The 12,284-nt window shown below is 43.5% G+C and overlaps 1 protein-coding gene across 4 annotated transcripts in view; it reads right to left on the reverse strand.

The window, feature by feature from the left end:
- Positions 1 to 12,284, reverse strand: part of Scfd2 (sec1 family domain containing 2) — a 346,541-nt gene that overhangs the window by 21,650 nt on the left and 312,607 nt on the right. For all 4 annotated transcript variants that reach the window (XM_035452402.1, XM_027390893.2, XM_027390895.2 and 1 more), the window contains one exon: positions 621 to 755. In XM_035452402.1, the coding sequence (XP_035308293.1) occupies positions 621 to 755 (135 nt within the window). The remainder of the gene's footprint in view (positions 1 to 620; positions 756 to 12,284) is intronic.

Consider the following 12,284-nt stretch of genomic DNA (forward strand, 5'->3'; position numbering starts at 1 on the left):
ACATTCTGTTATTTCCAGGAGTTATTTATTACTGCTGAAATACGGGCATAGCCTGGGAGGTCAGTCTGCAATCTTGTTTAGATCCTTTTAAATTTAGAAACTTTACAGTGGCTTAAAAATAGATCCCATTTGTGTACTTTTTCCTTCTTTCATCCCTACTCTGAGGGTTGCTCAGTCATTCTGACCCACCCCAGACATGATCCAGAGAGATTCAAACAAATACCATAACAAATACCATCTCTAATGAGTCTTGGGATGATGTTAGTCATAGGAGCATGCAGAGTTGCTCATTACCCTGCAGAGTAAGTTCTAGAACTAAGAGCAAAGGACACCACTAAACCCAGGGAATGGTAGTATATGTGCTTATGTTGGTAGCAAATGGATCATGAAGGTAAAAGCTGACCAGTGGTGCTCTTAAGGATACCATGGGGGTGTGTGTGGCTGAGGAGAGATGACAGAACTAAGGTCCAAAGAAGCTCACACTGTACACCATCAAATGGTCAATGAGGATTGCCATGATTGTAGAAGACCATTGTTTCCCTGGCACTGTGTGCCAGCATTCCCATGCTTAGCAAAGGGGACATTGTGACACTGAGGACGTCCCCTTCATGGTTACTTACCTTCATGAACATGCTGAATCCAGTTTTAAGGAGATCAGTGAGGCCTGAGGATGTATGTTCAATGTCAGTAGGATCTGGCTTCTCAGGATTAAATATTTCCTCCACAACCTGCTTCAACAGTGGTTTATAGGATGCCTGGAAAGACAGAACACTGTGCTGTGAGCAAGAGCCCTTGTTTGCTGTGTCTGGAGACAGTTTAATCTGCATCAAAGGAAGTAAAGGGAGTTTAGTTTGATACTGAGCAATGGCTGTGGTTTTGTGTGTGCAAGGTTATAAAACAACCTTGAGTCTTTAAAAATATTTTTATTAATTTTTTGAAGATTTCATACAATGTATTTTGATCATATTTTCTCCAACTGTACCTTTTAACTTCTTTCAGATCTGTCTGCCTCTTCCTACCCTCTAACTTTTGTGTCTTTTTTTTTTATTAATTTAATACCATAGGGATTCCAGCTTGTGTTCATGCAGTTCTCTAATACTGCCCTACCTCTCTAGTCTCTTCTTTAACTAAATGTCCCTCAACAGAGCTATAGTCATAGTAGGACCAAATGCTCAATCTAGATTTAAAGAGACAATTTTATGTAAGAAGTACAGTAGAAAGTCTTGTTGTTTGATATAAACATGAAGATGGTCTCTAAACATTCTTAGACTCTGCTTGGAATGTGACTGTTTATTTGCAATGGCTGTCAACATCCAAGCAACCTCTCCTTCCCCCACAGCACTCAACTCCATGTAGGGCTATGTCAGACAAAGAAGCTAAGATGACAGACAGATGGAATTTGACTCAGGTCGAGGTGGAACAGGGTCACAGAGCACTATAGGCATCTCTGTAGGACAAGGATGATGCTAGATTGCAGCATCTCTGCTTTGATGGATGGCTCTGAGCACTTTCCTTTTCTGTGACCTAAATACCCTGCAGACCCATATTTAGTTCTGCCTGGAGGCGGCTGTCTCACTGACCTCTTTCCTGCTTTCTTGCTGGAAAGTCCTTCCTGAGTCTTCTTTTCTCACACACTGAGCCACCTTCCTCCAATCCCACTGCTGTCCCTGCTGCCCCATACTCATCTGGCAGTGCGTCTGGGGTCTTCAGCACAAAGGCACAAGTGGTGTCTCCCCTCCCCACACTTTCTGATCCACAATCAGTCCAGGAAAGCCAGCTTCTAACAGCACTGATGAGAGGCAGCCTGTCCTGAGCTCTGTGTAGCTCTTTACATGGGGCAAACACAAGGTGCTGTAACCATGGTTACAGATATGCAGTGTACTGCCCTGTCTCTAGCTTTTTCTTGCTTTTCTTACAGAAACGCTAAGCTATTTTTCCCATATTCTAGGGCTCCTAAAATATATCTCAGAAATGAAGCAGTGCATAGACTATCAACACCAAGTCTCACCATAATTTTGGGAGGGCTAGTGTTTGCTCAATGGAAGATCCCAGTCTCCTGATACTATCTGGTCAGTGGGACTACTGTACACTGAGAAATTCTGTGATTAATGATCACGCTGAGTGAGCACTGGGCAGAGATAAAGCTACTGGCCAACCTTGCTTATAACTAGAGGAAGTCAGATTAAAGTTATACCAAGACAGGTTTTCTTTTAAAGATTTATTTTATTTATGTGTACGTACATTCAGGGGTCAGGGATATGTGAGTTACAGGCATTTGTGAGTCACCTGACCAAGATAAATTCTGAAAGACTCAGACTGAAAAAAAATGAAAAGTCTGAAAACATATACTTTTGACTTGGTCATGGGGTATTAGACACTGTCAGGCTGGTTGGAGAGGAAACTTTTTAAATCAATGCAGCCTATAATTTGGTAGTACCTATCAAACTCAAACTGCATCTGACACAGCAATTCACTCCTAGCAATTTATTTTTTGCCTATGTTCATGCATGGCAATGCATTCAGAAACTGCCATTTATTATTTAAAGTAGGAAAGATTAGAAACCACTGTCTTAAGCACTGTTCGATTGTTGTAAAGAAGCACCAAGACCATGACAATAACTATAAAAAGGCATTTAATTGAGGCTGGCTTACAGGTTCAGAAGCTTCTTAGTTCATTATCATGACGGGGGGAGCGTGACAGCACAGGGCCAGACATGGCAGCTGAGAGTTCTACATCCAGATCCACAAGCAGCAGGAAGAGACAGAGAGAAAGAGACACTGGTCCTTGTGTGGACATTTGAAACCCCTAAGCCCACCTCCAGAGACACATTTCCACCAACAAGGCCACACCTCCTAATCCCTGTCATTAGGAACTATAGCATATTCCTTAATGACCAAGCATTCAAATCTATGAGCCACTGGTTCATTCCTATGGGGGCTGTTCCTATCCAAACCACCGCAGGCACTCATGAGCCCAACAACAGGGAGCTGTTTAATAAGTGAGGAATGTCTATAGGGAGGAGTATTGGGAAGATGACAAGGGAGGGCCTGTGGTGGCAGGGTTAAGGCGTGTGAATGAAAATGCCAAGTGAGGAGCACCAGTGTAATGGGATAGCGATTATACAAAGTGACAGGGAGAATATGACAGCTTGTAGCTGCTGAATATGGTAAAACAAATGTGATAGAAACATCTATTTCCAGCAGTGATTGAAGGGTGGGTGCCGGGTACAGAGGCAGGGAAACTTTGTGTTGTGTGCTATTTGTTTTTCTAAAGCAGACCATCAATACAAACAGGTCCCTTTTTGCTTGCTAAAAGTTAATAGATTATTCATGCAGGGAATGAGATTGGAGTGAAGCACACTAAAATGTTAATCCTCGGCTCAGGAAGTTGCAGGTATCTGTTTTCTTTCTACATTATCTAAATTAATATACTTACTTATGGATTATTATAACAATCCAATAAAAATTTTAAGTAAAAACCCAAATAAACAGGCCTTTGGTTCCATCAACTCTCTCCCTCAAGTGAACAGTGTGGGGTGAGCTAGCCTGCCAAGAGAGCCCTTCTGCCCATTTCTTCTCCCAGTCACTCAACCTTTAATGCCCCTCCCTCAGGACAGTCCTCGGCTACTGCATCAGTGCTGTCATCCAAAAGCACACAGCTTCTCCTCAGTAAGCCAATTGCTGTGTTTTCTTTGCTGTGACCCAAGGAAGGGCTGAGAAGAAGCCACTCCTGGTGAGGCCGACTCTGCCTCCCAGCTCAGGGCATCCAGGGTATGGCAGGGAGACCCATGAGCAGGAGGCAGTCAGAAACAGAGTCAACTGGAGGCACTGGGCTGGCTGTCCCCTTACCTTTCATTCCACCTGGGATCTTAGTCTGCAGGATTGTGCTACCCACGTCCAGGTGGGTCCTCCCTACTTCCTTAGCTAAACTTCAGGAAAAAGGCCTCACAGACACACCCAGAGATATGCCTCCCCAATGCCCCAAAGCCTACCAATCCAATCAAGCTGTCTGTCATATTTTCTTCATCATTACAACAACAAATTCAGTTTTCAGTTAGGTACCTTATCAACTGAATAAAAGACCATCGTCCAGCTTGCTCTATAGCTGGCAGTGGCTATATTCCCAGTTTCTGGGCCAAGAGCCATAAGCAGAGGGATCCCGTGGGGCTTTCAGAAACAAGCCTTTTAAAATGGAAACATATTCCTGTCTTTCATTTCTTTGTTCTGCTGCATGGAGCACAGGAATACTTCTAAGGCTGCACAGCAGAGACAGGAAAAACTGTGGTGATGACCTACAGGGTTGCTATAACCACATCAGACAGTCTAGCAAGTTCCACTTCATGTGAAATAAACCTCATATGTCTAAGTGACTAGCCTCCAAATCAGTTACTTGGAACTGAATGAAATACTGATACAAAGCATGATGGGAATAAAAGACAGAAAGGATAATTCCTTCCTTTGAAGAACTAATAGTTGTTTGTTTGCTTGGTTTATATAAAGCTGTCTATATAAAGCAACTTCAACCAGAACAACAGAGAAATACATATAGGTTGCCACATGAAGAGAGAGGGAAAGCCGAGCTGTGGTGGCACACACTTTTAATCCCAGCACTCAGAAGGCAAAGGCAGGTGGATCTCTGCGTTCAAGGTCTACAGAGTTCTAGGACAGCCAGGGCTACACAGAGAAACTCTGTTCCCCACCTCCCCCCCCCCAAAAAAAAAACAGAGAGAGAGAGAGAGAGAGAGAGAGAGAGAGAGAGAGAGAGAGAGGGAAGGAGGGAGGGAGGGAGGGAGGAGTAATCCATGTGCATCCACAGGGTTGGCCTACTACAGGAAGAAAGAGCAGTGGTTCAGGGGAGGGTTTAGACCCTGGTCAGGGTGGTTCTGACCCCAAGCAGAAGCACTGTGTTCCTCTCTCCAAGGCAGGGTGTGCTAGGGTGATGGCTTGTTCTCAGTACTCTAAAGACCCTAGCATGGATGGGGGGTTAGTAGGAAGCATAGAAGGTTTACGGAAAGCAAGGATGCTCGTGGATGGATTGCTCTCCCTCCCTTTTCTCTCCTTGGTCTCCTTTTTTTTTTTTTTTTTTTTTTTTTTTTTTTTGCTGTGATGTTAAGTGCTAGCTGTGCTTGCCAGCTGGGCTGGGCTCCCTGGGAGCAGAGGTTTGAAGGGACCACCTTCATTCTTGAGTCTTTGTGATACCCATGTATTACTGGGGAAAGTAAAAATCTTTCTTATTTATTTAAGGTAATGAGTGGGCAATTACTTAGAATGTGGAAATGAATCATAACTAAAAGTACAAGGTAGCTAAGACATCACACAAAGTCAGAAGAGTCATATGCACACCTTTCTCTACTGTCTGACACACTAGTGACATGAATCTCTTACACTTTTTTTTGTCTGCAACTTCTCAATTTTATTCTCATATGACAACACTTTGATCTCAGTGTGTCTCTTTAGAGATGTGACAGTTATTGAGCTATAAGTCCTTCCTCCTATATGCAGTTGTGTAAGGCTGGCCTGTGACTGCCAGCCACACCTGTGCTTTGCCAGCTGAGTCTGACTCTGCTACAGGGCTGACAGGAGGGGGCTGGCAAGGCAGCAGGAACCAGCAGGTCCCTTCTCCACCTTGGGGCTCTACTAATGTTAGTAGCTTTCATTCATCTTTAGGCTGACTTCCATACTTTTGTTGTGGATCTAACAAATTACCTTTCCAGTATAAGCTATTTATAGTGTTCTCTTTTTTCTTCCATTTTTTTTACTTGCATCCAAAGCATAGTAAATAATAGAAGTGTTGGTTATTTTAAAAATAGTTCATAGGCTTTGCCACATAAACAACAGATAGGAAAATACCCCAACTGTCTATTAAAACAACAGAGTACAAAGAACTAAGGCTTGCATGTGTAAAGAGCACACTTTCGGGAGGACTGTTTTGGGTAGAAAGCAGTACTTTTCCTTCACCTGTCTGGAAATTCCAGTTAAAGTCTCCCAACCAGGGCTCTGCTGATGAGACTCTGCCCCTCCCCCACCCAGCCACTCAGGGGACATTCATGTCCCCCACGCCCTGGACTAAGCATCGATGACTGTTGTGGAACTTTCTCCTTTGTGAACCACCATACACTTCTCAGTCAAGGGTCAGCAGAAGGTGGCAGACGGGCATCTCTGGAGTGCCACTTACTTCTTTTTTAGATGTTACAGAGCTACAGAGGGTAGAGCAGCTGTGTGGTCTGCTTTAGTGTTAAGCAGGTCTTCACTTGTCATTTATTCTTTGCTTCTGTCACAACTACTAGGAGTTCTGGGGTTGTGGTGAGCTCTGTGTTTTTCAATCCACTCACCTATGGTGCCACAGGTGAGTAAGACTGTATCTTCATCTGATGGCAGGTCAAAGAGAAAGTGGGCAGGATGCACAGAAAGATGTTACAGGCCCGGCATGAGAATGTACAATTGCCACCCATAATCCACTGACCAGAGTTGGTCACAGGTCCAAATTTATGTGCAAGGGAATCTAGAAAATGTGGCCTTGCTTGTTCCCAGAAGGAAAAGGAAATGGGGTTCAAGAACACACAGCATTGTCTCAGCCATGGACACATTAAGGATGAGATGAAGTAGTAATTTTACTCTTTCCTCACTTGTCTGTGTGGGCAGAGGATTATTAAACCCTTTGTGCCCTCTGAATAGGAATTTGACTTCTTTACAGCTCTGTTTCCCTGGCAACCTGATAAAGAAAGAATGTCAAGCTAGGAGACAGGCAAGACTACTAATGGCAGAAATGACCCCTGCATGGTGCATTGCTGTAGACTGGGGGGCGGGGGGAAGGGGACGGACTACAAATATTTGACAGACAGCTAGAGCTTTGGGCTTCTCCAAGTCTGATGACTCTTGAATAATAATTGGGAGTGTCCCTTTGAGAAATGCTGAAACTACGGAGTTGTGGCTGAGAAATTAGCCCCTACAGGTTATGAGGTTTCCAAGCGAAGGGAAACATCAGCAACAAGTCAAACAGTTCCCAGATCACTGTGTAGACTGCACTGCACCTCATGGTGTTCACAAGGACTGTCTCAGGGTAGTAAAATGATCACTGCACCTCAGACTATTTTCTTATTCTGGACAGGCTGGCACTAGAGGAACTGTGACCACAGAGATAGCCTTGTTGTTAGGCCCAGAATGCACAACCCTCGTGTTATGATTAGGGCTTATGAAGATACCTTCATTTATAAAAATATCAGATGGGAGAAAGAATGTTGAGGTCAGAATAATGTTTTGGTTTGAAATACTAGTATATTTGTCTTTATACCAATTCGCTGATGAGGGATAGCTATACATACACTTAAAATAAAATATACATATATAAAAATGAAAATTATATACAATAAAAAATAAGTATAAAAATTGGAATTAGTTTTCCATGAGGGAAAACTGCTTTCCCCTCTCCCAGCAGGTATCAATTGAGGTGGGACTTTGTGTCCACTGCAGTTTGTTTTCAAGAACAAACTGGGCTAAAAAAAATTACACTCAAACAAAGTATGAAAAACAAAATACTCCTGTGTCTCTTGTTAGTTCTGTGGTAGAGATAAGGTGTGGTTGTGTCTGGAAGCCTGAGCCAAGCTCCTGAGGAAGGGATCAGGTACACAGTGATTTCTAACATTAAATATTCTAGTCTAACTCCAGTTTCTTTGGACTCGGGTATCTGTTGCCCAAGGAGACCTGAACTGGTGCCCAGTCCCAACTCATCCAGGAGGCTGCTGACATTGCTCTGTTGGCTGGCGCTGGGGCAGCTGGAAGCTCTTGGTCCTGCCTCTGAAGAAGCATGCATCTCTCTTTACTACCCATGACTCCATGCACAAGCATCTTAGGAAAACTGGCCTCATGGAGGGTGTCCAGCTTGTTTCAACCCAACACTGCATAGGGAAACATCTGTTTTGAAATGCTGATGGCTTTATGAGGCAATTCCATGCTTATTTACCTTGCTTTTTGTGAGACTATGATCTTTTTTCTCCTTTCATCTTTTTAAAGGAAATGGTTTATTTGAAGATAAAAAGTATTTCAACTTATCTAACCATCCATCCATCCATCCATCCATCCATCCATCCATCCATCTATCCATCCTTATACCCAGAAGCAAACTGTTCCTTAAAATACTGAATGTGACTTTTTCAATTTCAATATGAAGAAATGAAAGCCAAGCTTACTAAAGAATTTCCTTGAATTCACACTCCAGTTACAAGTGTCTTCGGGACATGTCAGGCTCCCTGGTCCTTAGTTTACTTAGTTTAGTTCTGTTTGGTGCCAATTTTTCCCCCACAAAAGGTAGTTGAGCAGGCTTGGTATTGGGTAGATACTAATGTAAATAGGAGGGAAAATAGAGGTTGGCTTAGGATATGGACAGCTGTTGGCCAAAGCTGAGGAGTGTTGACAAAATAGATGGATCCCAATGACTGCTTATTTCCCTGGGGATGAGATGAATCAAGCCTCCTTGGGCACTGGCTTTAGACTTTCTTGTTCAGCTGCCAGGGGCATGGAAGAAGGCCTACATCTGTGTTTCATTGGCTCCAGCACCTCTGTCTTGAAGACTTATGTGCCAACAACTGTCATCATTCTGGAGTCAGACGGCATTTGACTGGAAAGGCCCATGAGCTCTGTGCCTCTGAGACATTGCTAATATACCCCTGATGAGGCATATGGCACATCAAACACTGTACCACAGAGGAAGGAACCTGGAGAACATACAATGAGAAATGAAGCAGGGTATGAAGACCCAGGCTCAGGCACCTTGTGGGGGAGGGCTTAGGCCTCTGGTCTACAGGGGCAGCCCTATACCCAACCTTATCACACAAGCAAATGTCAGCAGTGACTGTCCTCATGGAGGGTCATCATCCTGTCCTGGGCAGGCTGTTGTTAGTGGTCTGTAACTAGAAAGCCAGTGCACCCTTTAGGTGGCAGACAGATAAGTGTCATAGGTCCATGTTACTTTAGAGACCCATGAAAAAGGTCTTAGTGTTTGTTTTCGTTTTTTTTTTTTTTTTTTTTTTTTTTTTTTTTTTTTTTTTTTTCAACAGGAGGAAAAAAAAGAGCTTACAGCTCAAAGTCATGTTTTGATGGAAAAATGGTGCCTTTTCTGGGTGGCTCTTTATTTTTCATGATGTTACTACAAGTACTTATACAGTTAATTGTGTTTATGTGTCTGAGGTTGTCACAAGAGTTGGACTGGCATTAATTCTCCAAATTCTTAGAGCATATTTGAGAGTTTCCTGTGTCCTTCTTCATAGAAGGAACTGGCCTCACAGAGGTAAAGTGACTTGCCCGACCTCACACAGTAAGAGACATAGCGGGCCATGAACCTGGGTACTGGCATCTCCCTAGCTGTCTGCCTATCAATCCAGAAGGGGCAAGAGCAAGCAATACCCACAGGTACACAGGGAACAGAAGAGCTGCTTCCGGTCATGTGCTATGTTCTCCATTCAGGACTTTCAGCAACAGTCTCCTTGTCCCCATTCCCACACTGTCCTGACTGGATCACTTCTGGATGTGCAGTCCAGATCCTCCTCTGCTTCTCCCAGAGATTTGATCATTTCTTTCATAAATCATGTTCACCTTTAAATGAGTGGAGTGCTACCTGCACTTTGCATATGAATCACAACTGACCTAAGGGAAGTGGACAAAGATGAAGTAAAAGGTGCCTCTGGTGCCAGTGGGGAAAGGAACAACTCAGAGAGTAAGCATGCATGCATTTGAGCTGGGGAGAAGGCACAAGGAAAGAGACTGATGTTGCAGGACCCCAAGACTCAGGGAAGAGGCCAGAACATGGTGCAGGGCAGATGCGGACAGGAATCCAGGGCAAGACCAGGGTTTGTCCTGTTCTAGGTGTGCTGGGACATCTCAACTGGACACTGTGTGTTGATAACATATTCCTGGTGGAAAGCACACATTTTCCCTGAAGTTATGGGACCAAGGACCAAATTGGAAGAAGCAACAAGCATAAATCTGCTTCCTGATGCCGTGAAAAACACCCGAGAGAAGGCAACCCACAGGAGGGAAAAGAGTTTAGCACACAGCTTCTGAGGATCGTGGCTGTTCTCTGGCTTGTGGCGAGGTGATTCATATGGCAGATGTGTGTGGTGGCAGAAAGTGGGGTTGAATCGCATGTTTTTGATATATCTTTCAGGGGCACACTCCCAATGACCAGCTTCCTTCAGTGATGCCTCAGCTCCTAAAGTCTTCACCTCTCAGTGCTCAGGAGAGGAGCAAGTCTACAGTTTAAGTGCATTTAGGGTCATTTAAGGGCAAACCAGAAACCTCACCAAATCCTATCTTCAAAGCCAGCATGGCATACCTCAAACTCTAGCCTATAACTGTACTTTTCCACTTCCCTACCTTGTATTCAAATACAGCCTCTGACCTGAATACAGACTATGCATTACACTGAAGATGCACCCCACAAATGTTTAATGAGCACCTCCCACCATGCATAAGCTGCCTCTAGTCCCTGAGGATGTGACAGTGGACAAAACCCATCAGAATCCTTTGCTCCCACAGGACTCAACAGCTGTAATTTTAAAATTCTTTATATTAACAACTTGGAAAACCAACAACTGGTTAAAATGGTCAGTAATCCTGTCTAAAGGGTTTGCTCTAGGTCTCAGAGAGGTAAAGTGACTTGCTCAAAGTCTCACAGTAGGAGACACAGCATTGCTTCTTGTCCTTCATTCTCTTTCTGCCTTTCACTAAAGACTTACTAAACATAAACTTTTATATGCTTTTTATTTTATATCTTTTTATACCTTTTACAAAATTGGAATAATGTTTCACAGAGAGATCCATCATGTTTTTTCTCCCCCAAAACTCCCCAAGAAGCAGAGCCAGAGGCAAGGATTCAAAAGCAGCTGTGTGCAGGAAACCTGCCTCTGTTTCATTTATTTCTCTCCCCATGCTGTGGAGCATTTCACTACTTTTACATTACTACTGATTTAACCTTCACAGTGTGTGCTCATTACCCCATGCATCCCCATTTGTCGCTCGCCAATACTGGGGAGTTCTGTTGCGTGTGTTGATGTCACCAGCTTACTATGAGGGGAAGTATACTCAACATGGAAAATTTCATTTCCCGAAAGTCATGACTGCAGGATAGAGTCCTAAGGACTGCAGAAATGACAGCATTGGCAGTGGGGAGACAGAATCTGGCTAGTTCATCACTGTCCTTATTATACCCATGATTCATAGCTAATGTATGTTTACGTGAAGTTGGCCAAATCAGTGCCCCGTGATGGTCATAAAATGGAAAAGACCTCATTAATTTTGTGGTTTATTTTCTCTGCCAACTATTGTAGCCATTTCCCTTCTGAAATTCTCTAGTTTAAATTTCATCATATACCATCAGTTTCAGTATGTCTTTTGGAACTAGTCCACAACACAGTATTTAGAATTGTTGATTTTTTTTGAAGAGATAAAATTACACTTGTTTGGTGATCTGAATGACATGATCTATATTCTGTGGTGGTAGTGTTCTCAGATTTTTTTTAAGAGGAGAAACTCTATGAATGCCAAACTCTATGGTCTTGATATCTTGGTGGATGATTTTGAATGGCTACCAGCACCTTTAATCAATACTTTTAGAACTTCTCTGAGAACCAAGGTACATAGTGTTGGCTGCAAAGACTGCCACCTATCCTTGACTACTATAAATGTGGCACATTACTCCCCTTTGGAACTCAAGTCAGTGCTTCTCTGGCTTCTTGCTGTGGAAGCTAAGATGAGACCAAGGCTAGGAGTGGTCATTAAGTGTCAGCTACCATAGAAACACACAAGACACAGAAGTGAGATTCTGCTGGGTTGTTGTAGGGAATGTTAGCTTATCTCTATATGCACTTAAACAGTCATCACCCTCTGATGAGTTCCTCATTGTCACAGCTCCCTACTGTTAGTATTCAGGCATCTGTACTGGCCTGCCCTTGGGGTTCTGACAGGATATGTCCTCAGTTGCAGCCACTACGAACACCACCTGTGCACATTCACTATGTTCCCTTTTGAAAGGGCCCTGCCCACCTTCTCTCTCTCTGTTTCTCTCTCTGTCTCTGTCTCTCTCTGTGTGTCTCTGTCTCTCTGTTCCTCTCTCTGTCTGCTTCTCTCTCTCTCTCTCTCTGACCCTCTTTCCTCTCTCCTGTCTCTGAAGGCTGGTCTCCACTCTCCCCTTTCCCCCTTTTATGATCCTTTTCCCTAATTAAAAAAACCCTCTGCTTGAACGCTGTTGCATGGCGTCTTTCTCTCAAGCCACTTTTCTTAAATTACAACAC

This window comes from Cricetulus griseus (genome assembly GCF_003668045.3).
Source record: "Cricetulus griseus strain 17A/GY chromosome 1 unlocalized genomic scaffold, alternate assembly CriGri-PICRH-1.0 chr1_1, whole genome shotgun sequence".
In the NCBI taxonomy this organism is placed as follows: domain Eukaryota; kingdom Metazoa; phylum Chordata; class Mammalia; order Rodentia; family Cricetidae; genus Cricetulus; species Cricetulus griseus.